Source organism: Heterodontus francisci, chromosome 1 (genome assembly GCF_036365525.1).
Source record: "Heterodontus francisci isolate sHetFra1 chromosome 1, sHetFra1.hap1, whole genome shotgun sequence".
NCBI lineage: Eukaryota > Metazoa > Chordata > Chondrichthyes > Heterodontiformes > Heterodontidae > Heterodontus > Heterodontus francisci.
In genome coordinates, this window is record NC_090371.1 from 36,723,808 (window position 1) to 36,750,838 (window position 27,031).

A 27,031-nucleotide genomic window follows, 5' to 3' on the forward strand; every position below is an offset into this window, starting at 1 on the left:
TACAAGATGCACTGCAGCAACTCACCAAGGCTCCTCCGACAGCACGTTTCAAACTCATGACCTCTACCACCTCGAAGGAAAGGGCAGCAGATGCTTGGGAACACCACCACCTACAAGTTCTCTTCAAGCTACACACCATCCTGACTTGGAACTATATTGCCATTTCTTCACTGTCGCTGGGTCAAAATCCTGGAACTCCCTTCCTAACAGCACCGTGCGTGTACCTCAAGGACTGCAGCTGTTCAAGAAGGCAGCTCACCACCACCTTCTCAAGGGATGTGCAATAAATGCTGGCCCAGCCAGCAACATCCACATTCCACGAAATGAATATTAAAAAAAAATTGTGCTATGTCACTTGAGAATATTAAGAGCCAACCATATAGAAATCAGAAATTTACAGCACAGAAAGCAGCCATCCAGCCTAATCCCACTTTCCAGTTCTTGGTCTGTAGCCATGTATGTTACAGTACTTCAAGTGCATATCCAAGTACTTTAAATGTTATAAAGGTTTCTGCCTCTACCATCCTTTCAGGCAGTGAGCTCTAGATCCCCACTACCCTCTGGGTGAAACAATTTCCCTTCGAATCCCCTCTAAACCTCCTACCCTCAATCTATACCCCCCTGGTGTATAGACCCCTCAATCAAGGGGAATAGGGCCTTCCGATCCACTATCTAGATCTCTCTCAATTGTATACACTTCAATTTGGTCTCCTCTCAGCCTCCTCTGTTCCAAAGAAAACAACCCCAGCCTTTCCACGTAACTGAAATTCTCCAGTCCAAGCAACATCCTCATAAATCTCCTCTGTACCCTCTCTAGTGCAATCACATCATTCTTAGTGTTGTGACCAGAACTTCACGCAGGACTCCAGCTGTGGCCCAACTAGTGTTTCATATGGTTCCAGCATAACCTCCCAGCTCTTATATTCCTTGCCTTGGCTAATAAAGGCAAGTATCCCTTATGCCTTCTTAACCACCTTATCTACCTGTTCAGCCACCTTCAGGGATCTGTGGACATGCACTCCAAGATCCCTCTGTTCCTCTATACTTCTAAGTATCCGACCATTTTATTGTCTTGTTAGCCCAAATGCATTCCCTCATACTTCTCCCAATTGAACTTCATTTTTTTTTTTTAATTTGTTTTTTGGGGGATGTGGGTGTCGCTAGTTAGGCCAGCATTTGTTGCCCATCCCTAACTGTCCTTGAACTGAGTGGCTTGCTAGGCCATTTCAGAGGGCATGTAAGAGTCAACCACATTGCTGTGGGTCTGGAGTCACATGTAGGCCAGATTAGATAAGGACAGCAGATTTCCTTCCCTAAAAGGAAATTAGTGAACCAGATGGGTTTTTACAACAATCGACAATGGTTCATCTTCACCATTACACTAGCTTTTTAATTCCAGATTTATTAATTGAATTCAAATTTCACCTCTGCCGTGGTGGGGTTCAAACACATGTCCCCAGAGCATTATCCTGGGCTCTGAATTACTAGTTCAATTACATTACCACTACACCGCTGCCTCCCAGTTTGTCACTGTTCCACCCACTTGATTAGTCCATTGCTATCTTCCGACAGTCTGCAGCTTTCTTCATCATTAAATCACACAGCTAATTTTTGTATTTGTGCAAACTTCTTGGATCCCACGGGCTTTTACTTTCATGACCAGTCCGCCATGTGGGACCTCATCAAAAACCTTGCTAAAATCCATATAGACTACATCAAATGTACAATCCTCTTTGACCCTTCTGGTTACCTCCTCAAAAAAATTCAACATTAGTCAGACACAACCTTCCCTTAACAAATCCGGGCTCACTGTCTTTTATGAACCAGTGTCTTTCTAAAAGAAGATTTATCCTGTCCCTCAGAACTTTTTTCAATAATTTTCCCACCACCAAGGTTAGGCTGACTGGCCTGTAGTTCCTTAGTCTATCCCTTTCTCCATTTGTAAATGCTTGTAGCCAGAGAGGATTGGTAAATGATGGTCAAAGCTTTTGCTATTTCTTCCTTTGCTTCCCTTAACAGCCTAGGATACATTTCATCTGGGCCTGGGGATTTATCCACTTTCAAAGACTTCCTCTCTCTCTACGTTAATTTCACCTAATATTTCACATTCCACCTCCATGATTGCAATGTCTATATCCTCCCTCTCTTTTGTGAAAACAGATGCAGAGTATTCATGAAGAACCATACTCGCGTCCTATACCTCCACTCCACAACTCTATGGTCTCTAACAGGCCCTACTCTTTAATTATCCTCTTGCACTTTGTGTGTTAATAAAAAACCTTTGGGTCTTCCTTGATTTTACTTAACAATATTTTTTCATGCCCCCTCTTTGCTTTCCTAATTTTCACATTAATTTTACCCCTACATTTTTGTTTTAAATACACGTCTAAGGTTTCTCTAGTATTGAGCCCTGGGTATCTGTCATAAGCTTCCCTTTTTACCCCCCTTTATCCTCTCCTTGACATCCAGGAGGATCTGATTTGTTAGTTCCACCCTTTTTCTTTAAGTGAACATACTTGCTCTGAACACTATCTCTCACTGATCTGGCACTGATTTACATTCAAGTAGCTGTTTCCAATCCACTTTAGCTAAATCACATCTCAGCTTAGTAAAATTAGTTTTTCCCCCATTTAAGAACTTTTATTCCTGGTCTAATTTCGTCCTTTCCTATAACTAAATCTAACTGAATTATGATCACTTCCACCAAAGTGCTCCCTAACTAATACCTCTTCCATCTGCCCAGCTTCATTCTCGAAGATGCAAAGTGAGATTAGAGTCGCATGTAGGTAGAGGTGGCCGGTTACCTTCCTGGAGATTGTTAGTGAACCAGTTAAGTACTTGTGACAATCAGAAGCTTGCACTGTTATTTTTCTGGCACTATCCACAAATTAGCAAGTTTATTGAGTTCAATTTCACAATTTAGTGTGGTGGAGTTTGTAGCACCTGTCTCTGGGTTGCTGATCCAGAACCATAATCTATGCACTACCGTACCCGAGAGAAAAAACTATTTTACCCACATCTGCCAATGTTATACTTGACTTGAAACTATTCAATGTCATCATTAAGTATATCAGGCTGCACTGAGGAAGTACTGCATTATCAGGTGTCAGCTTTCAAATAAGATGTTAAACTGAGACATCGTGTCGCCTCTCCGGTGGATGTAAAAGTTCCCATGACATTGTTCCAAAGAAGAGCAGAGAGTTATCCCCGGTGCCCTGGCCAATGCTTATCCCTCAACCAACACTAAAACAGATGATCTGGTCATCATCACATTGTTGTTTGTGGGAGTTTGCTGTGCACAATTTGGCTGCTAAGTTTTCTACAATACCACACATAATTAAAAAAAAAGTGCTTCTTTGGCTTCAAGGTGCTTTGGGATGTCTGGAGGTCATGAAAGGTGCGACATACATGCAAGTTCCCTTTTTTTGACCCCCATACCATTGTTTTGTATCTGCAGCTAAACTCATGTCTGTGTGGAGTTTGCAAGTTCTCCCTGTGTCTGCGTGGGTTTTCTCCGGGTGCTCCGGTTTCCTCCCACAAGCCAAAAGACTTGCTAGTTGATAGGTAAATTGGCCATTATAAATTGTCACTAGTATAGGTAGGTGGCAGGGAAATATAGGGACAGGTGGGGATGTTTGGTAGGAATATGGGATTAGTGTAGGATTAGTATAAATGGGTGGTTGATGTTCGGCACAGACTCGGTGGGCCAAAGGGCCTGTTTCAGTGCTGTATCTCTAATCTAATCTAATCATTTCCAGATTCCTCTTCATCCCTCTGACCAGGTTTCTGAATTTACTTTTAACTTTCATCCTGGTGACCCCCGACTAGAAAAAGACGACATTCATGATCAGTCAAATGGAGGTTTGGTACAACAAAACACAGCAACAGTGATCACTTAGTGCAATTTGTTACATTCTTTCTTTTTCTTTTGGGCCTCCTTATCTCGAGAGACAATGGATACGCGCCTGGAGGTGGTCAGTGGTTTGTGAAGCAGCGCCTGGAGTGGCTATAAAGGCCAATTCTGGAGTGACCGGCTCTTCCACAGGTGCTGCAGAGAAATTTGTTTGTCGGGGCTGTTGCACAGTTGGCTCTCCCCTTGCGCCTCTGTCTTTTTTCCTGCCAACTACTAAGTCTCTTCGACTCGCCACAATTTAGCCCTGTCTTTATGGCTGCCCGCCAGCTCTGGCGAATGCTGGCAACTGACTCCCACGACTTGTGATCAATGTCACACGATTTCATGTCGCGTTTGCAGACGTCTTTATAGCGGAGACATGGACGGCCGGTGGGTCTGATACCAGTGGCCAGCTCGCCGTACAATGTGTCTTTGGGGATCCTGCCATCTTCCATGCGGCTCACATGGCCAATGCGGCTTGGCCATGTGAGCCGCATGGAAGATGGCAGGATCCCCAAAGAATTTGTTACATACTTTAAAAGAAAACATGCAAAAACAGAAAAGACAGTGGTTGACCAACCTCACGACAGGTATTATGCGTAATGAATGGAGGCTCACCTTCCCTGAGCTGGAGGATAGGAGATTTCTCAGTGAGCTAGTGGTGCTGCAGCTACTGGGTGTGAGAGTTAACAAACTGTTGAACGTTTGCAGGGATGCTGAAGGCTTTGACAAAGTGCTCAAGGAGTCAAACAAACCAATCGGCTTCATCTCTTTGTTCAAGGAAGGCAGCTGTAGGCTTCCTGTAGAAAGATTCAGGGGAAAATAGTTAAGATAACTATGAAAAGAATAAAGAAAAAAAGTCAGGATTTTGGTAACGTGGCTGACTTTTAAATCTTTTCCTTCCATGAATGGAGGTTTTAAGCTTTAGGCCCAGGAAATCTGCACTAGTTAAACACAAACTCTGGAATGAAATGGAAAATACTGGAAATTCACATTCTGGAAACAAAGCAGACAGACTGATGTTTTAGTATTCAGACACAGCTTCAAATGTTAACCTGACTGTTCTCTTTTTAGATGTCGGAAAATGGAGAATTCCTGGAGAGCACTGAAGATGTATACACAGATGATGATTCTCTTGTCCACTATCTCTTGAATGTTGCTAATCATCAAGGTGGAGGGTTCAAGTGCTAGGGAGTAGATCAACAGGGCTACTTCTACATCAGGTACAGTACACTCAGATTCACAACTCCCACTACTCTGCCTCTATTCCAATTCAAGTAGAACGCTCCCAACTACAGTACTGTGCATCTTGTACTTTTCAAACTGGCCCATCTTACCAAGTCTCAAGTCAAACCAAAACTTGCAGCTGACTTTGTGCTGTATTCACTTGGAAGTGGATCAAGACCAGTTCAATTCATTTCACAACAGATCTGTAGAGCCAGCAACTTTCAACCAGTTCAAAATCCTGGTGAAATCATAGTGCAGTAACCCAAAAGCAGCATCCAATACCCTCTAAAGCTTCAACAGCACACAAACAAATACCTCTTTTAAAAGAAAAATATAGAAGCTTTAGTATAGTGTATCTAAAGAAGCTTTAGATATAAAGTTCAAGGACACCATCAAAACTCAAAGTTGGGAAGTTGGTTGGTTTGGCATCCTTCCATCTATGAAAGATGATGGACACACAGCAAACAATCCATTTAGGGGGTGTCTTCTCTTGGTGCACCTTTGCTGATGGTTGTGCAGACCAACCCTCGAGAAGCAGGTTCTGCCACAAGTGCTGCATATGAAGCTGCCAAGTGACGCCGGGAGTTCTTTTTTTTTTGATGTCGGCACTTGTTGCCAAGCTGCTGTAGCAACTGGTCGTCATGGCAGTGCACACCAGTCCACAGGATGCGTCACCATGTCCCTCTTTCACCAACTAGTGACTCCCAGCTGCGATCGTCGACATTTAGGGCCTTCATGTCACGCTTGCAGACATCCTTGAAGCAAAGCTTTGGGCGCCCCACTGGTCGTCTGGCCCCGTCTACCTCACCATACAGAAGGGTACGTGACCATCTTCTATCCTGCGGACCTGTCTGATTCATCGAAACTGCCTCTGTTTGATTAGTGCCAAAACACTTGGGAGCTGTGCCTTTGAGGTGACTGTGCATGTGATTTTGTCCTGCCAGGATATACCCATAATGTGCCGCAGACAGCGAAGATGGAAATAATTGAACTTCTTTTCCTGGTAGCTGTAAGTCGCCCATGTTTCACAGACATGCAGCAAGATGCTGAGAACACAGACCTTATAAACCATCAGCTTGATCCTTAAGGATCAGCTTGGTGTTGCCCCTTGTGTGTTTCGCCAGTCGGCCAAAAGTGGTAGCTGCTTTCCCTATACGTGTATTGAATCCCTTGGCCCATGGTGACAGACAAACTGTCACTTGATGCAGAGCTCAATACACTTGCAAGACTCAAGAGAACAAGGTAAATCATGACTCTATGCGGCCGTCAAACTGGAGTTTTAAAAGTCTGGAGAAGGAAGAAAAACTGATGGGAGGAAAGCCACTTCAAGTTTTAGAGGTCCTGGGAAAGAATGCGACTGAAAGAACAGAAGTTGTGATTCCTTAGTGACCCAATGCTGAGCGTAAAGATCTGAATTCTGCTCAAGAATTTATGCTGCAACATCTCACTCCTACCATTAGAGGGCGCAGGTGAGCAATGAAACCTCAGAAGCAAAAATATCTGGTTTTTCACCTCTCCAACATTGGAAGGCCAACATTTTTCTCCGGTATTTCATGGAAATACTGATCCACAACAGCAATTAGAAGGCAATCTAATCAAGCTATTTACACAACACACACCCATTAAAAAAAAAAAAACAGCAAAGCTCAGGCACTTTGTAATTATCTTCTGAACTGCATATTACCATCCTGTAAATCATTCAGAATGCATTGTAAATTTTGAGTTGATTGCAATCCATTTTTGCACAGTCGGCACTGGCTCCTGCCAAAATTGGCTAGGTTATTGATGTAGGATGATGTTCATACTGGATTATTAAAAGCTGATAAAAACGTAAATTAGCAATGATTACAGGAGCATTCTAGAACTACTGTATACCCTTTTAACGTTCTTTTCCACCTTGCCCAATCAATTGCAAACCTAGAGTCATAACACAGGAGGTAATTCAGCCCAATGAGTCGATACCAGCTCTCTGTAGAGAAATGCTAGTCAGTCCCAATCCCCTGCAACAAAAGCAAAATACTGCAAATGCTGGAAATCTGAAATAAAAACAAGAAATTGCTGGAAATACTCAGCAGGTCTGGCAGCATCTGTGGCGAGAGAAGCAGAGTTAACATTTCAGGTCAGTGACCCTTCATCGGAGTTCTGATGAAAGGTCACTGACCTGAAACGTTAACTCTGCTTCTTTCTCCACAGATGCTGCCAGACCTGCTGAGTATTTCCAGCAATTTCTTGTTTATATTCCATTCCCCTGCAAGTTTAGTTCCAAATGTCCATCCAATTTCCTTTTGAAATCATTGGAAGCAGAGACAATCACCACCTTCGTAGGCAACATTTAATACCACATCTGACAGCACCTGACACTGCAGCACTGGAATGTCAGCCGAGAATGTTACGGTCAAGTTCTGGAGTGGGACTTAAAACTACAACCTTCTGACTCAAAGGCAAAAGCGCTACCACTAAGCGATGGCTGACACATTCTATTTCACAAAGAAGTAATGCATTAAACATTTCATAGACAAACAGCGAGGAAGGGTTTGAAGCCCACATGTGCAGAGCGTAATGGATTAGTAATCCATCGCCTTAACCTCTCAGCCACCTTGTCACCCTGAAGCCTTGGGTTATGAGGTAGAAAAGAAATTCCAGTCTTTTAAAAAAATTATATGGCTTTTCTTTGGGGAAAAAAAAAGGCTCAAGGCATTAAGCAATAACACTGTAGAGTACTGGGGTGTTTTGCGGCGATCTGTTAATTGTATATCAATTGTGTTTAATTATATGCAGGTGGAGGGTATTAACTGAGGTTTCACTTCAGCATGTATAAAGCGACACTTACTGAAACTGTGATGTGGTTGAGTTAGGAGGTGTATGCTTGTAATGTTTTACTCTGTAAATAAATATCAGACTGAATAAAGATGGACTCCAGTTCTATCCTTCACCAACTGGCTTTCTGGAATGTAACAGCATGAACATTATTCCACTATAACTGGAGAAAAGCCTAGGAAAATTAGCAGTGGCACCGACTATAGTACATAATCTATAAATGTTGTAGGTTTCAGTTTATTCAGGACTAAGCACATCTTAGAAGGAGCAGGCACAGATAAACAGATCTACCTTTAATCTCTTCCATGCCTTTAACATTGGTCAGGCCCATCATCCAGTTGAAGGGAGAGTCCTCTTTCTTCCTCAGGGCTGCAGCAGCAGAAGTGGGAGTTATGTTACTGCTGGTGCTGATCACACTGGATGTGGAGTTGCATTCGGAGGCTGGTGGTTTGTTACAGGTCGATGCCTCACTGGAAACCATACCGTTATTTAGTTTCTGGAATGCAAATAAATGACGTTCAAAATTAAATACACTGCATTCACAGCTTAACACATATCTGAAACACTGCATGTGAGAAAGGGGAGAACCACAAGGACTTCACCACAGGAGAGAGAGGAAAATACGTTTAAACGAACCGTGAAAACTTCAACAGGGCAATCTCATTAGCGGTTCATCAAACGTGGTTTGAGCACCTTACTCTAAAGTAGCATTCTATCTTTGCTGAGCTAGAGAGAGATAGCAGTGAAGAAACAGTGCCAGAGAGAGGATGAGAGCGAGAGTGAGAATGTGAATGCCTCACCTACCAGCATAATCAGCACAATACATTCAAATCCACAAGAGCCACTGCACTGCCCGACATGGCTACAGAAGATCTAGCAACTATACTGAAGTGAGGAACAATGTTCTCTGTAAGCTGCGCACACGGCCACTCAGCAAACTGGAAGATACCGCGAAGGCCGCTCACAGGTTGTCCCCTTTAAGATCCTGTGTGCTCAGCCATGCCAAAAAAAGTACCGCACATTTGAATGAACAGGCTGCACGCAAAAGAAAAGGATTTACAGGGGACGTGGAGGAATAAAAATAGATCAAGAGCTGCTCACTGAGATTCATGCAGTCACACTGGCAACATCTGCACAATGGTGCCGTCATCCCAAGAAAAGCAAGATTGCCAAGACCTGTATACAACAATCATCCGTAATAAGGAGGTAACCAGCAACAAGAGTTGTCTTTGGTACTCGTTAAGAGTCAGCCATGGCTCAGTATTACCCTTCCCACTTCAGAATCAGAAGTCCCGTTTCGGAGACTTGAGCACAAAATCCAGTGCAATACCGAGGGAGTGCTGCACTGCCAGAACTGGTGTCTTTCAGAAAAAGGATTGTGTACTTTTGAAGTGTAGTCACTGTGCGGAAACGCGGCAGCCAAGTTGCGCACAGTAAGCTCCCACAAACAGCTATGTGATAATGAGGTGAGCATGCAGAGGCAGGAGTTCCACCCACTGAGCCACGGCTGAAGGTCCAACCATCTGAGGATGGATCAACAGAAATATGGAGAAAAGATTTGTTTAAGAAAAACAGCTGGATGGCTGTAAAGAGGTCTACACACTGAATCTGCAGAACACTTGCATGTATTCAGAACAAACTTCAAATAATTGAGCATGTCCTATACCTGAACTGCCTCACTGGCCATGGGAGGCTTAAACAAAGGCTTGTTCTTCCTCACTGTACAAGGACAGTTAGCTTTTATACCCCATTTTCCCCTTGTAGAATGTACAATGTTTCCAATCTGATACAGGGCTGAAACAAAAAGGAAAAAAAAGCACAAGAATTAAGTCGAAGGTAATTTGAATGGATCAGAGTGTCGTCACTGGAACAACCTTAATTAACCTTTGTAATTAATAGATTCAATTGTTCCCCAGTTGCTTTGGGCAAACGGTAGCTCAATATCCACCAAGCAGGAGTCAAGCAACATAAATACTGCTTTGTCCAGCTGGAATCTAGATATCAGCTGGGAGTGGTAATTGCAGATTTATTGCATACTTCATTCAAGCTGTATTCGTCCGACAGGAGTAAGTGAGATTTGCTTAAAAATAATCTGAAATCTACTGCCAGTTTATACAATCTTTAAGATGTTATGGTCCTGTAGTTTTTGTTTCCTGGAATATGCAGTTTGCCTTTAAGGTTTGCAAAGTCCATTATTACTTTAAGAACCAGCAAGCCTCAGGAGTTTATAGGAAGGTGCATTTTCGTTGCCTTAGAAACAGCCATTTGGAGACTGCGATTCAAAGGGTGCATTCTCGTTACCGTAGATACAGCCATTGGGAGTGAGCATCAAGCCATACATGTTACAATTCAAATTTGAACTGGCTTTTTAGTTGAAGACAGTTTGCTCTAACAGAACACAGGCACAAAGGACACAGACACAGACAGCTGTGGTGACAGAACCTGGAAAAAAAAGCTCTCAACCATTTAAACTGAAGGAAGAGGATTTTAGTCTGTTAATTATTATCTCTCAAAATTCTAAAGTAGTCAAGCCAAGACAGAGATCTCTGGTAATTTGAACTGAAGGAAGGGAAGTTAGACTGTGACAATCCTTTATAGCTTAAAAACTCTAAAATCAGATTGATTCTATTGAAAGTGTTTGCAAGTCGTAAATTGTTGAAATTTGCTGGAGAAGGAAAGCATCACTAACTGAAGTTAGACTATGGACTGTTCTACTGTGGAAGGACCTTTTTTTCGCATCGGACAGCTGTGAGGACTTCAAGCAACAGTGGACTCTAACTTTGCAAGGGCTCTAATTTTTTCTATTTTAAATGTTGTTTATATCTTCGTAGTGTTTAAGAATTTAGTTCTTCGAATTAGAGTTAATTTGTTGATTTAAAGACACCTGATTTGGTTAGCCTCATGGGGGGGGTTAATAGATGGTACAATTTGGCTGGCTCTTTCTTTAATTTGGAAAGTTTTAAATGATATGTTAGACGATCTGTGGAGCGACAAGATTGAATTATCAGTGCAATTCTCCCACCACAATCAGAATCATATATTTTGATTGGGGGCTTTGACTGGAGCGGTTGATTGCAACAAGGACAATTACAATTCCTACATGCAGCTAGTGTTGAATATACTGATGTAGAAACACATGCACAGGCTGCCAACAAAGTGTTATTAATATTTCCTTAACACTTTTTCATTAATTCCAACTCTATTTCAGTTTCGGGCTTCGACCATTTACAATACAGAGGCTGAACTACACACTGCAGCAGTTCAAGAAGGCAGCTCACCACCACCTTCTTAAGGGCAATTAGGGATGGGCAATAAATGCTGGCCTAGCCAACGAAGCTCACATCCATGAATGAATTTTTTAAAAACTCCAGGTAAAATAAGGAATCTACCTTTTGTGAAGTTACTGCTCCCCCTTCAGAATCCACTTCTAGGAACAAATGAATGAGTCACTCAGTGCCAGCAGTGGTGGGGGTGGGAGGGGAGTGGTGGACAATGTCCCCTTAATTTTTTCTTTTTTGAGTGCATGGGCACTTTAAGTGCGCTGCCCCTTGAAATTTTTTGTATGGCTACGCACACATGGTAGCTTAAAAGGAGCCAACTTGTGCGAAGACTTTCAGGTTGCTGCGTGGCTTAGAGGGAACATTGGTGGTGGGTCGGGCAAAGGAAACTCAAATCCTGGATGATTTTTCAGAGGAGGATCTTTAAAATTAATCAACCAAACATTAGCAGGGTCGATGGCCAAACCTTCATGATCTACCAAGCAATGTCAATTCATTTACAAAGGGAAATTTACAACTCGACAACTTCTTCCCATTTTGGATACGATGTTACTTCCCTGCCACAACTGACATGGGAGGATCATTGCCATGGAAATGGCAGCAAAACAGCTGAGTCATATTCAAGTGGTATCCACAAGTATGACTTAAACTTTTGTTGCCAAATTTTAAAACTCTTGCTGAGGTGCGGTCCCACAAGCCCTCCAGTATCTCACCCATGCAGCAATCCTCAAGTGGGAGCTGAGACAGCAAACTATTTAACATGGAGGACAATCAGATCCCGTCTTTACTCGATGTCTGCAGATGAATGGGACTCACTGGGTAATAATCAGGAACAGGCACCTTGGCCAATTATTTTCTTCTCCCTCGTCCAGGCATCGAAAACAATTGCAGTGATCCCCATGGAGAACAGCAAACACATCGCAGGCTGGAGAGCAAAGTTAGGGTTTTGTGGCCCAAATGTCCAAAGTTGATGGCTGATGTGTCGCACAGTGCCGCATAATGCTTGGCGTAAACTAGTGTTTAGTTTAGTTTTAGTTTAGAGATACAGCACTGAAACAGGCCCTTCGGCCCACTGAGTCTGTGCCGACCATCAACCACCCATTTATACTAATCCTACACTAATCCCATATTCCTACCACATCCACACCTGTCCCTATATTTCCCTACCTCCTACCTATACTAGGGGCAATTTATAAAGGCCAATTTACCTACCAACCTGCAAGTCTTTTGGCTTGTGGGAGGAAACCGGAGCACCCGGAGAAAACCCACGCAGACACAGGGAGAACTTGCAAACTCCACACAGACAGTACCCAGAATTGAACCCGGGTCGCTGGAGCTGTGAGGCTGCGGTGCTAACCATTGCGCCACTGTGCCGCCCACATAGTGTTATTCAAAAGTTTTTACTCAAATCAACCCCGTAAGAGCATCATGACCTAGTGACTATTCAACAAAAACAAATCAATATTCACAATGATGCAAACTTGCTGAGCAAACACATGCTTACCCGAACCAGGAATAATCTGTGTTGGCATCAGCTTCTCTGGTTCATGGATGTGGCCATTAGCACATTTCAGCCAAGAAAACATCTCCTCTTTGCTATCTGTACATCGGGCGGTGGGTGGGAAGGAAGAAATAGAAAAAATATTAAAGAAACACTACAATCAACTGCAGAAAAATCTAACTATGTGGTTATTTCTCTAGTGGCATATGAAACATACACACATGCATGCACCCACACAAACATTCACCATCCCCAGTTCGTTATTCCCTAAATGCACACAATGTATTTTTACCAGGGGCCTTTGGTGTCAGGAAGGCTGGCAGAGTGGCGAGGGAAGGGGTCCGGGGATCAGATGCCCGGCATCTTCCTGCTGCCAACCCATTTTGCCAGCGGCGGGAATGGTGGCAGATTGGCCCACTGCCAGGAGTCTCATTGAGCCACTTAAATGATCAATTAGGGGCCATTTCCACCAACATTTTGCCCACATGGGTTGGGAGGGTGGATAGGGATCATCACTGCATGGTGAGAATGCCCAGTAAAACCTGGTGGTCTCCCAGCAGGCTTGGAGGGGGGGGGGGGGGGGGGGGGGGGAAGGGCGTTTGGGGCTTCCTTTTTGGGCACCCCAATAATGCTGGAGGACCACCACCCCCCCAACCCAAGTGGCTCATCAGATGAAAGGTCACTGACCTGAAACGTTAACTCTGCTTTTCTCTCCACAGAAGCTGCCAAACCTGCTGAGTATTTCCAGCAGTTTTTGTTCTTACATCACCAGGACATGCCTGCCTGGCCCCAGTGCTCCCAACCTCACTTACCTCTCTTCGAGGGCACCTCAGCCATTGAAGCACCCTCCACTTACAGCTACAGCCTCAGCAATGGCTACCATTAAAAGGTGCTGCTGAGCTGCCAGCCCTTTGATTGGGCCAGCAACTCTTGGGGGCGGGCCGCTGTCCTTAATTGGGACTGCAGCCCCAGCAGCAGCCACTGCTGGGAATATGCTTCCCCGGGGTCCTGTCACCAGCTAAAGCAGCGTCGCCTCCCACTTCTCTCCCACCTCAGCAGTCGTGGAAAGACTCCGGCCAATCACTTGCATGAAAGGAAGATTGGCAGGAGGTAAGCAGCAGCAAACTGGAATAGAACAGAGACACTCTTAATACAGCCCATTACATAACTTCATTGGCTGTAAAGCACTCTGACACATCCTGAGGATGTGAAAGGTGCTATATAAATCCAAGTCACTCATGGACCATTTCGGATCCCACATCTCCCGACCCGATCAGATCTGCTGCTCCATACACCTCTGTTCATTCAGCTGCAGTGATGTGGGTGAAACTGGGATATGGCACTCTCCTCGGGGAAACCCAGCAGCCACAGCACAAATTAACTCCACCACTGAAATCACGTGTTTATCCTACGGGAAGGTGGTGCTGGGGTGTGGCACAACATGTTGGAACATTCTAAACAGCAACATTCAAATAAGTCCCGATTGCTCGAGAATGGCCATTGGCATTATGAAGAATGCTGCACTAATACAGGCACATAAAGCAGTAGCAGATTTAATCTATTTAAAGACTACAGCTCAGTTCAGCTCCCCCAGCTTACCTTGCTGCATATTGGTTTTTTTCATCTTGTAGCAGTCGAGACACACCCCGAAGCCACATTTAGGGCACACCCAATGGATGTTGAAGAGGGTTGTCTCGCAGGCGTCGCACATTTCTCGAATACCTCGGACCGCTCGTTTCCAAGCAATTTTTTCTAAAGGAACAGTCAGACATATTGAACAAGATCTTTTCCCCTCCTAGTTACTATTTCTACTAGAGCGATTGAAAAAGGAGCTCTTACAGAACATGCCTCGTTTTTAAAACCAAATATCAAAGACCGCACACCTCACAAAGGCAGTGACCAGAAATGTAATCTTTTAGCAGGTAATTAAATTTGAAGAAATTGCAGATGAACAGAAATCACTCAATCTTTTAGAAACAGGAACAATCTGTTATCAAATGGAGGTAGCAATTTAATTTTTACCCAATTCCATTTAGTTAGAATTAGCCAAACAAGAGATTAGAATCCTCTGCGCCCTTTCAACTCTAAGATATCTCAGCCGATTCCATTAATACAATTATTTTCCCCCTCTCAGTTTTGAATTCTAACTCAGTAATAGCCTTTTGCCTTTATTGTACACACTCCTTTCTACACAGGACATCACTGAGGTTCAGGAATCCCAATTCATGTCTTGCTTGTTTGTTCTAAAGGTGAAGCAGCAGTGTTTATGGTCAATTTACAGAAGTTTTCAGAACATTATTTTAAAAAAAGGATGATTGTACAACTCAGGGCTTTACATCACTAGTGACTCACGAAACTAAACTTTCCTTCATCTGAATTAGATCTGGAGCAAAAATGTGATCCAGGACTAAAAAGGAAAAGCTGCATTACTGAAAGACACAAATAAATTTTCGATTTTGAGTACAGAACTAAATGAAAGGAGTACAGAATTAACAAGCCTCAGACCACAATACAAAATTAGCCATGATCCAACTGAATGATGCAGCTGACTGTCTTCCTCCTGTTCCTAGGCTCTTCCACATTTCTTAATCTATCACCATATTCCAATCAGTCTTTCTTGGATCCAAAGAAAATGACCACACCTTCTCACACTTCCTGCTCCCAGCTGCACAACTTACTGTACCCCCTAAATAGGTGCTGTTTGTAAACGTTGATGTACAATTCTCTATACCTTCATCCAAGTCATCGATATACATGGTAAACAGCTGTGGCTAAACAAATCTCTGAAGACCACCACCTGACATGTCCTGCTAATCAGAGAATGTTTCCTTCATCCCTGCATCCAACCTCTCAACCAATAACGAACCCTCATTCCAAGGTTACTTTCTATTCCTGTGCCTTTCAATAATCTTTATCAAATGTCTTCTGGAAGTCCATATAGACAACACCAGTCCACATTCCTCTATCCAGCATGTCAGTGACCTCCTCAAAAATACTCAATGACATTAGTCAGGTTGATAATACAAGTGAGATCCAGGCTGAACATAGAAAACTCAGAGGGAAAGTGAAAAAAGAAATAAAGCAAAGAGAGTATGAGAAGTTTTAATGTAAAAGGGAAACAAAAATCTTATATATGCATATAATTAGTAAAAGGGCGGCAACAGACCGCGTCAGCAGACGTGGTCTCTTCAGACTACTAGCAAATGTCCAAAGCTACTAAGTATCATCATCTCATTCCATGACAATATGAAAGGCACAATTCAACATAACGGTGCCTCATCAGACCCCTTTTCTATCCTGAGTGGCGTGAAACAGGGCTGCGTTCTCGCACCCACACTGTTTGGGATCTTCTCCTCACTGCTGCTCTCTCGCGTGTTCAAGTCTTCAGAAGAAGGAATTTTCTTTCACACAAGATCAGATGGCAGGTTGTTCAACTTTGCTAGTCTCAGAGCGAAGACCAAAGTACGGAAAGTCCCGATCAGGGAACTCCTCTTTGCTGACGATGCTGCATTAACATCGTACACGGAAGAGTAGCTTCAGAGACTAATCAACAGAATTGCAGCTGCCTGCAATGAATTTGGCCTAACCATCAGCCTCAAGAAAGTGAACATCATAAGACAGGACGTCAGAAATACTCCATCCATCAATATCGGCGACCACGCTCTGGATGTGGTTCAAGAGTTCACCTACCTAGGCTCAACTATCACCAGCAACCTGTCTCTCGATGCAGAAATCAACTAGCGCATGGGAAAGGCTTCCACTGCTATGTCCAGACTGGCCGAGAGAGAGTGTGGGAAAATGGCGCACTGACACGGAACACAAAAGTCCAAGCGTTTCAAGCCTATGTCCTCAGTACCTTGCTCTACGGCAGCGAGGCCTGGACAACATATGCCAACCAAGAGCGACGTCTCAATTCCGTCCATCTTCGCTGCCTCCGGAGAATCCTTGGCATCTGATGGCAGGACCGTATCTCCAACACAGAAGTCTGAGGCAGCCAACATCCCCAGCTTATACACACTACTGAGCCAGTGGCGTTTGAGATGGCTTGGCCATGTGAGCTGCATGGAAGATCCCCACCGGCCGTCCATGTCTTCGTTTTAAAGACGTCTGCAAACGCGACATTAAGTCTTGCGACATTGACCACAAGTCGTGGGAGCCAGTTGTCAGCAATCGCCAGAGCTGGCGGACAGCTATAAAGGCTGAAGAGTGGCGAGTCGAAGAAACTCAGCAGTTGGCAGGAAAAAAGACAAGTGCAAAGCGAGAGCCAATTGTATAACAGCCCCGACAACCAACTTTACCTGCAGCGCCTGTGGAAGAATCTGTCACTCTAGAATTGGCCTTTATAGCCACTCCAGGCGCTTCTCCGCAAACCACTGACCACCCCTGGCCAAAAGGAAGATAATAGGGTGGTAAAAGGAATGGGCTGATTATAGACCTAAAAGAGGATTTAAACATGGAGGCAGGGGGCATGGCTAAGATACTAAACGAGTACTTTGCATCAGTCTTTACCCAGGAAAATGATGCTGCCCAAGTCATAGTAAAAGGAGGTTGTTGAGACACTGGATGGGCTAAAAAATTGATAAAAAAGTATTAGAAAGGCTGGCTGTACTTAAACATAGAAACATAGAAAATAAGAGCAGTAGGCCATTCGGCCCTTCGAGCCTGCTCCGCCATTCATTAAGATCATGGCTGATCATCCAACTCAGTAACCTGTTCCCACTTTCGTCCCATACCCTTTGATCCCTTTAGACCCAAGAGCTATATCTAACTTCTTCTTGAAAACATACAATGTTTTGGCCTCAATTGCTTTCTGTGGTAGCAAATTCCACAGGCTCACCACTCTCTGGGTGAAGAAATTTCTCCTCATCTCAGTCCTGAAAGGTTTACCCCATATCCTTAGACTATGACCCCTGGTTCTGGACTCCCCCACCATTGGGAACATCCTTCCTGCATCTACCCTGTCAAGTCTTGTTAGAATTTTATAGGTTTCTATGAGCTCCCCCCCTCACCCTTCTGAACTCCAGCGAATATAATCCTAACTGACTCAATCTCTCCTCATTCGTCAGACGCGCCATCCCAGGAATCAGTCTGGTAAACCTTCGCTGCACTCCCTCTATAGCAAGAACATCCTTCCTCAGATAAGGAGACCAAAACTGCACACAATATTCCAGGTGTGGTCTCACCAAGGCCCTGTAAATTGCAGCAAGACATCCCTGGCTTCTGTACTCGAATCCTCTTGCTATGAAGGCCAACATACCATTTTCCTTTTTTACCGCCTGTTGCACCTGCATGCTTACCTTCAGCGACTGGTGTACGAGAACACCCAGGTCTCGCCGCAAATGCCCCTCTCTCAGTTTATAGCCATTCAGATAATAATCTGCCTTCCTGTTTTTGCTACCAAAGTGGATAACCTCACATTTATCCACATTCTACTGCATCTGCCATGCATTAGCCCACTCACTCAACTTGTCCAAATCACCCTGAAGCCTCTGCATCCTCCTCACAACTCACCCTCCCACTCAGTTTTGTGTCATCTACAAATTTGGAAAGATTACATTTAGTTCCCTCATCTAAATCATTAATATATATTGTGAATAGCTGGGGTCCAAGCACCGATCCCTGCGGTACCCCATTAGTCACTGCCTGCCATTCGGGAAAAGACCCATTTATCCCTACTCTTTGTTTCCTATCTGCCAACCAATTTTCTATCCATCGCAATACACTACCCCCAATCCCATGCGCTTTAATTTTACACGCTAATCTCTTATGTGGGACTTTGCCGAAAGCCTTCTGAAAGTCCAAATAAACCACATCCACTGGCTCCCCCTCATCAACTCTACTAGTTACATCCTCGAAGAATTCTAGTAGATTTGTCAAGCACGATTTCCCTTTTGTAAATCCATGCTGAGTCTGCCCGATTCTACCACTGTTCTCTAAGTGATCTGCTATAAAATCTTTGCTAATGACTTTAGAATTTTCCCCACTACGGACGCCAGGCTCACTGGTCTATAATTCCCTGCTTTCTCTCTACCTCCCTTTTTAAATAGTGGGGTTACATTAGCTAACCACCAATCTGTAGGAACTGTTCCAGAGTCTTATAGAATCTTCGAAGATGACCACCAATGCATCCACTATTTCTAGGGCCACTTCCTTAAGTACTCAGATGCATACCTTCAGGCCCTGGGGATTTATCAGCTTTCAATCCCATCAATTTCCCCAACACCATTTCTCTACTAATACTGATTTCTTTCAGTTCTTCTCTCTCACTAAGCCCTGTGTTGCCCAACATTTCTGGTATGATATCTGTGTCCTCCTTTGTGAAGACAGAACCAAAGTATGCATTTAGGTGGTCAGCCATTTCTTTGCTCCCCATAATAAATTCCCATTTCTGACTGTAAGGGACCTACATTTGTCTTCACCAATCTTTTCACATTCCTATAGAAACTTTTCCAGTCAGTTTTTATGTTCCCTGCAAGATTTCTCTTGTACTCTATTTTCCCCTTCTTAATCAATCCCTTGGTCCTCCTTTGCTGAATTCTAAACTGTTCCCAATCCTCAGCTCTGTTGTTTTTTCTGGCAAATCTATACGCCTCTTCCTTGGCTCTAATGCTATCTCTAATTTCCCTTGTAAGCCATGGTTTGGCTACCTTTCCCGTTTTACTTTTGTGCCAGACAGGGATAAACAATTGTTGCTGTTCGTCCATGCGCTCTTTGTATGTTTGCCATTGCCTATCCACCGTCATCCCTTTAAGTAACGTTTTCCAATCCATCATAACCAACTCGCGCCTCATAACTTAGTAGTTTCTTTTACTAAGATTAATGACCTTAGTCTCAGAATCAACTACGTCACTCTCCATCTTGATGAAGAATTCTATCATATTATGGTCGCTCATCCCAAAGGGGTCTCGCACCACTAGATTGTCAATTATTCCTCTCTCATTACACGATACCCAGTCTAGGATGGCCTGTTCTCTAGTTGGTTCCTCAACGTATTGGTCCAGAAAACCATCTCGTATACACTCCAAGCATTCCTCCTCTACGTATTGTGACCAATTTAATTTGCCCAATCTATATGCAGATTAAAGTCACCAATAATTACAAATGTTCCTTTATCGCATGCGCCTCGAATTTCCTGTTTAATGCCATTCCCAACATCACCACTACAGTCTGGGGGTCGACATACAACTCCCACTAACATTTTTTGCCCCTTAGTGTTTCTCAGCTCTACCCATATAGATTCCACATCGTCAGAGCTAATATCTTTCCTCACTATTGCGTTAATTTCCTCTTTAACCAGCAATGCAACTCCACCGCCTTCTATTTTTGTCTGCCCTTCCTAAATACTGAATACCCCTGGATGTTCATTTCTCATCCCTGGTCGTCCTGCAGCCATGTCTCCGCAATCCCGACTATATCATACCCGTTTACATCTATTTGTGCGATTAATTCATCCACTTTATTGCGAATGCTCCATGCATTAAGGCATCTTTTTGATATTACTTGTCCCCTTCCCACTATTTTTCACTGTGGCCCTGTTTGATTCTGGCCCTTGATTTCTCTGCCTATCACTTTTCTCACTCCCCTTACTGTCTTTTGTTCTCGTCTTTGATCCCCTCCCTCCTCTGACTCCTTGCAAAGGTTTCCAACCCCCTACCATTTTAGTCTAAACCCTCCCCAACCACTCTAGCAAATACTCCCCCTAGGACATCAGTCCTGGTCCTGCCCAGGTGTAACCTGTCCAGTTTGTACAAAAGTTGATGACCTCTTTACAGCCTTGGTCCAAACATGGACAAAACAGCTGAACTCCAGAGGTGAGGGGAGAGTGATGCCCTTAACATCAAGGCAGCAGTTGACCGAGTATGGCATCAAGGAACCCTAGTAAAACTGGAGTCAATGGGAATCAGGGGGGAAAAAAATCTGTTGGTTGGAGTCATACCTAGCACAAAGGAAGATAATTGTGCTTGTTGGAGGTTAATCATCTCAGTCCCAGGACATCACTGAGGAGTTCCTCAGGGTAGTGTCCTAGTCCCAACCATCTTCAGCTGCTTCATCGATGACCTTCCCTCCATCATTAAGTTAAAAGCGGGAATGCTCACTGATGATTGCACAATGTTCACGACTCCTCAGATACTGAAGCAGCCCGTGTCCACATGCAGCAAAATCTGCACAACATACAGGCTTGGGCTGATAAGTTTTAAGTAACATTCGTGCCGCACAAGTGCCAGGCAATGACCATCTCCAACAAGAAAGAATCTAACCATCTCACAAAGTTAAGAGTAAACAATGTCAGAAATACTTACTGCAAGGTTCCACTAATTTTAGTGCTTCTTTTTCAGACATGACCAATTGGCAGAAGTGGTCTCCAATATTAGCCAGAATATACTTGGAGGTATCCAGATCCAAGCCCTCAACGTTAGCATCGGAGGGCATCCACAAGTGCAAAGCTTCTGGGTCCCATTGGTTTGGAGAGAGAAATCCTTCGGCGCGCAGTACTCCATGTTTGTTAAAATGCAACCTAAAATGACATTATTGAAATTATGGAGCTTCCAAGTTGCGATAGTAAGAAATAGTTTACAATGTGAGTCTTCAACCACACCATTTGTGGGAAGAATACAAGCTTTACAGATGTTCAAGTAAATCATTGAGCAGAGGGAGGCCATTCAGACCATCATACCTGTGCCAGCCCTCTGAAAGAGCCAATTAGTCCCACTCCCTGCTTTTTCTCCCCCAGTAGCCCTGCAATATTTTCCTTTTCTAGTATATATCTAATTCTCTTTTGAAAGCTATTACTGAATCTGCTTCCACCAGCCTTTCAGGCAGTGTATTTGTGATTACAACGCAGTAAAAATATTTTTCACCTATCCTCAATCTATTTTAAAATTATTTTAACAAATACTAAAACTGATCAACAAAAACAATCGATCAATCACACTGAATTAGGAGACCACGGTCCTACACCTAAAACAAAGTAAATAGATGACTTCAGAAGCCAAAGTGTGATGAATTTTGGTTGGAGATTTATAGATTTTAAAGTCGTGTGTGGCGAAGTCTTTCTTGTAAAGACGACTAGCACCCAGGAACAGTACCCACACATCACTGGTTACCTTCCACTGTTAACAGAGCATGAACAACAGGGGTCCAGCCAATTTAAACAGGTCCAAAACTACCATTGGAGCCCTTGCCTTGAAAGAGGTGACTTGGTTCCAATAGGACCGTAGCCAATTGGTCACTCTTAATGTTGACAGGTTATTTGGGTGAAGACAGTACGCAATGAGTTGTGACGCCTCCCACCATCTTGGTCTGGACACCAACTTTTCATCAGGGGTTGGCTGACAGTGACCAGGAGCTCGTTATGGTACCCACAGTTCCCCTAGTTGGATCAGATGACGCAACAGAGACTGGAGTGAACCTGGCACCTTCCTGCAGAGTTATCAGGGACGCAGATGTACAGTTTGACTTGCAGTCGGAAACACGCATGGATTAAGTTAATGGGTTCATGCAGTGAAGCAACAGAAAAGGAGAGAGATTACACATTTTTAGGTTCATTTGAAAAGTTCAATGCTCACTTTCTGAAGTGGAAGAACCTGCAGAAGACAGTGGAGTCAGCTTCATCTCTGTATCGGTGGTAACTGGCCAAGCGACATTCTCTGCACTTGTGCAGGTGGGGAGCAATGTTAATACAGGAGCCATCTTGCAGAAAGGCCTCACCGCTCTGTTGCAAAGCCCGGACTTTCTGAGCATCGTTCAGCACCGACTGGGAGACATCAGCTACAAAATATAGCAACATCCATGAGCAGAGTGGTCTTATTACACAGTAAACACACCAAAACTGCAGGATTTCACAGCCACTGCAAACCAGAGCTGTGTTATGCACCTAAGCAGCCTTCTAGCCAAATAATGAACACAGCAAACATTATTGCTCCTTCTCACCCTTCAGAAACTCTCCTGATAGATCCCCAATGCTATAATGCCCCCTCCCGGGATCACCGCCACCTCAAATTAGAAAATGGCAATTCGGCTACCCAGAAGGAACTTCTGGGGTCCCCTCCCCCACCCATTCAACAAGCTGCCCATCAGAGCCTATGTGCAGGCAGTTCACTGTAAATATTAAAATGCAGCCCAATTGTGAAACCCTATTAAACTGCTGCTGTATACACCCCAGGAGTGCTGCCTGAATGAATTAAAGACCAAATCAGAACATGGGTTATCCAACAGTTGGGAAAGATCAGCTAACAAGGGCACTGGGTTCACTCGATGACTCAGTAAAGCATTGGACTTTTTTTATTCATTCATGGGATGTGGGCGCCGCTGGCTGGGCCAGCATTTATTGCCCGTCCCTAAGCCGTACGAAGCAGGAACCTCCCACCTCATCACCAGTGATATGTGAGCCTAGTGCAGCTAGTTTGTGGCAGAATGCTACAACTGGCCTCAGGAACACTTGCTGGTAAATAGCCAGTAACGTTAGGTGACAAAACTGTGCATCTTGAGATCCAATAAGGACAGCTGGGTTGGCTGCAATACTGCCAACAAAGTGATAGCTTATAAAGGGCTTAAATTAGAAGTTTAAAACTTTTGTGTGAGTAACTACTTGCAAACAAGACACAAAACAAGGGATCCCCTGCAAATATCAATAATGCCAGGACTCTCACTCAAATTCTCAAAGGCCGTATCAGCTGCCCAGAATGGACTCTAAAGGTTAAATTATGAGGAGTGATTACACAAATTATTCCCTGGAATTTAGAAGGTTAAGGGGTGGTGGAACAGATGGAGTAAATAGAAACTACTTCCACTGCTTGGGGAGTCTAGGATTAGGAGACCTGATCTAAAAATTAGAGCCAGGCCTTTCAGGAGTGAAGTTAGGAGACACTTGTACACACAAAGGGTGGTAGAGTTTTGGAACTCTCTTCCAGAAATGGTAAAATTAACAACTTACTTAGCAGCAATTAAGTCTGAGATTGATAGATTTGTCAACCAAATGTATTAAGGGATATGGGAAAGGCAGGTATATGTAATTAGGTCATGGATCAGCCACGATCCCACTGAATGGCAGAACAGGCTTGAGGGATAAAATGGCCTACCTCTCAGAGTCAGAGAGATACAGCACTGAAACAGGCCCTTCGGCCCATCGAGTCTGTGCCGACCAACAACCACCCACTTATACTAATCCTATATTAATCCTATATTCCCTACTACATCCCCACCTTCCCTCAATTCTCCTACCACTTACCTACAACACTAGGGACAATTTACAATGCCCAATTTACCTATCAACCTGCAAGTCTTTGGCTGTGGGAGGAAACCGGAGCACCTGGCGGAAACCCACGCGGTCACAGGGAGAACTTGCAAATGCCGCACAGGCAGTACCCAGAACTGAACCTGGGTCGCTGGAGCTGTGAGGCTGCGGTGCTAACCACTGCGCCACTGTGCCGCCCAACCACAGCGCCACCCCTCTGTTCCAATTGATCCAAAATTTATTTTACTTGACCAAATAAATTGCTCACCTCTGCCTCTTCTTCCTTTGAAGAGAGTATTTCCCAGCAGGTCATCACCTTCTCCTTTATGTCTGGGACTACGAGACCAGGTCTTGCGGAACGACAAACTTCTCAAGCTTTTTGGGGTCAGGGGCTCGAATCCTATTTCGGAACTCACTCCCGACGAGCAGCTCAAGTCACTCGTCGTACTTTCTGTATCACTTTCATTTCCGTCAATATATAGTTGAGAACTGGCCAGTAAGGCCTTGGTGTTATTTGCCTCTACCTGATCAGAGAGATCTAAAGACGTAGCAGGGTGCTGACTACATGCACCATCTGAAAAACCACTGGATGAATTAAATGTTTGTGATGAATGGGACTGAATGCCAGTTGTTGCACCCGCGCTAATATTTGTAGCAGGAGGTGAAACCTCGCAGTTTGAATGATCAGTCGTCCGAACGCTCACTACATTCTCTTGAAGAGATTTCCCTTTCTCACATCTTTCAGGCAGTACGTTTTCCGAAGTCTGAAATAGTGCTTCTGCTTGTGGAGACATGACAGGGCAGGTGGTGCAGTTACTGGACAATCCTGGCCATGACTCACGCTTGTTAAAACTACCAGCATCTAAACAGCTTCCCTCTGAAAGGGGTTTATGCTGACCTTCTGAAAATAATTTTGATGTATTGGATCCTGGACAGATGGAGTTAGCACTGCTGTTGCTTACAGAAATACACTGCCTTTCACTGAGCACTTCTCCCATTCTCTGCTCTTCAACAGACCTAAAAAAGCAAAACTGACTATCAAATATCCTCCAACACGCTAGGTTGATTAAACAAGACTGTGCCCTTTAGTAATATTGCATTAATGCGGCTTCAAATGATATTTCACTTTTTCACACAATTTCAATTCCACGAGAGTGAGAGAGAGCGAGAGGGGGGGGGAAAAAGGAGGAGGAGAGGGGGGGGGGGGAAAAAGGGAGGAGGAGAGGGGGGGGGGGAAAAAGGGAGGAGGAGAGGGGGGGGGAAGAAAAAGGAGGAGGAGAGGGGGGGGGGAAAAAGGAGGAGGAGAGGGGGGGGGGAAAAAGGAGGAGGAGAGGGGGGGGGGAAAAAGGAGGAGGAGAGGGGGGGGGGAAAAAGGAGGAGGAGAGGGGGGGGGAAAAAAGGAGGAGGAGAGGGGGGGGGGAAAAAAGGAGGAGGAGAGGGGGGGGGGGAAAAGGAGGAGGAGAGGGGGGGGGGAAAAAGGAGGAGGAGAGGGGGGGGAAAAAGGAGGAGGAGAGGGGGGGGAAAAAGGAGGAGGAGAGGGGGGGGAAAAAGGAGGAGGAGAGGGGGGGGGAAAAGGAGGAGGAGGGGGGGGGGAAAAAGGAGGAGGAGAGGGGGGGGGAAAAAGGAGGAGGAGAGGGGGGGAAAAAGGAGGAGAGGGGGGGAAAAAGGAGGAGGAGAGGGGGGGAAAAGGAGGAGAGGGGGGGAAAAAGGAGGAGAGGGGGGGAAAAAGGAGGAGAGGGGGGAAAAAGGAGGAGAGGGGGGAAAAAGGAGGAGAGGGGGGAAAAAGGAGGAGAGGGGGGAAAAAGGAGGAGAGGGGGGAAAAAGGAGGAGAGGGGGGAAAAAGGAGGAGAGGGGGGAAAAAGGAGGAGAGCGAGAGAAAGGAGGAGAGCGAGAGAAAGGAGGAGAGCGAGAGAAAGGAGGAGAGCGAGAGAAAGGAGGAGAGCGAGAGAAAGGAGGAGAGCGAGAGAAAGGAGGAGAGCGAGAGAAAGGAGGAGAGCGAGAGAAAGGAGGAGAGCGAGAGAAAGGAGGAGAGCGAGAGAAAGGAGGAGAGCGAGAAAGAGAGAGAAAGAAAGAGAAAAAAAGAGAAAAAGACAGAGAGAAGAAAAAGTTTAAAAATAAATAGTGATATATCAATGCTGCTAGCTGGAGATGAATTCCCATGTGGAATGATGGAGAGTCGGCACTTCCAGAGTACTAGCTTTGCACAGCTCCTTAGAGAGGGGAAATACCGTGCTTGCGTGCAAGTCTCCCCTCCTTCATCAAGATTAAGTGAGCAATTAAAAACTGATCTTAAAAGAGTAGCACAATTGAAAATGAAGTGCAACCAGTTTCCCGGTTCTTTTAATTTAAGAAAACGTTCCTTCAGAATGGATTCTACTGCAGCTGTGAAGGAATCAGACTGCGATTTGATTTGAGAAGGACCTTCCCCAAATTAAACAACTTTTGCATCACTATAAAACCGCATTTACATTAACAGACAGCACGGAGCATTACTCTTACCCTTGGGGCACCACCGCAGTGATGGCTGGAGGGGAATTTGCCAGTGGAGGGGTCGTCTGTCTTAAGTCTTTACTCTCAGGAGTCGTAGCAGCACTGCCCAGCAACACATCACCCAAAGTGGAGTGAACAAACTGAGCTGCACGGATCGTTCTAGAAGCCTATAGCAGGAACAAGGCAATGGGTCAGCATTAACCTGGCAACAGCTCCACACAAAGAAAACCTTTGGATGATTCAGTCTTCGACATCACAAGTAACTGTGTCCATTTATAGAGCACCTACAGATATTAGATAAAGTCATGTATCAAATGATACATAACCCTTGAAAAATGTGCAAGATTCTTTCCTCCCATTAGCCACTACCTGGCCATTCTAAATTTGTTCCGGTTATTTCCCACCAGCAAAACACAAATCTGCTGATTCTCAGAAACAGTGTTGCTGAATAAAATGTTACTAACTTAACTGTGTACATGACGATGTTTGTCAATTTCAGAGATAGGCTGGGGGGGTGGTGGTAGGGAGGAAAGGGGTGCACCAATTCTGGTACAAGCACATAGGCATCACTCACATAACTTTCAAACTGCTAT

At 44.4% G+C, this 27,031-nt stretch overlaps 1 protein-coding gene across 2 annotated transcripts in view; it reads right to left on the bottom strand.

The window, feature by feature from the left end:
- The window catches only part of LOC137368893 (lysine-specific demethylase 3A-like), an 83,865-nt gene that overhangs the window by 19,193 nt on the left and 37,641 nt on the right, over nt 1–27,031 (bottom strand). For both annotated transcript variants that reach the window (XM_068029146.1, XM_068029156.1), the window contains exons 8-16: nt 26,448–26,605; nt 24,217–24,965; nt 22,282–22,483; nt 21,016–21,230; nt 14,315–14,467; nt 12,719–12,814; nt 9,603–9,730; nt 8,228–8,432; nt 4,511–4,692 (exon numbers count right to left, since the gene is read on the bottom strand). In XM_068029146.1, coding sequence (XP_067885247.1) covers nt 4,511–4,692; nt 8,228–8,432; nt 9,603–9,730; nt 12,719–12,814; nt 14,315–14,467; nt 21,016–21,230; nt 22,282–22,483; nt 24,217–24,965; nt 26,448–26,605 — 2,088 coding nt within the window. The remainder of the gene's footprint in view (nt 1–4,510; nt 4,693–8,227; nt 8,433–9,602; nt 9,731–12,718; nt 12,815–14,314; nt 14,468–21,015; nt 21,231–22,281; nt 22,484–24,216; nt 24,966–26,447; nt 26,606–27,031) is intronic.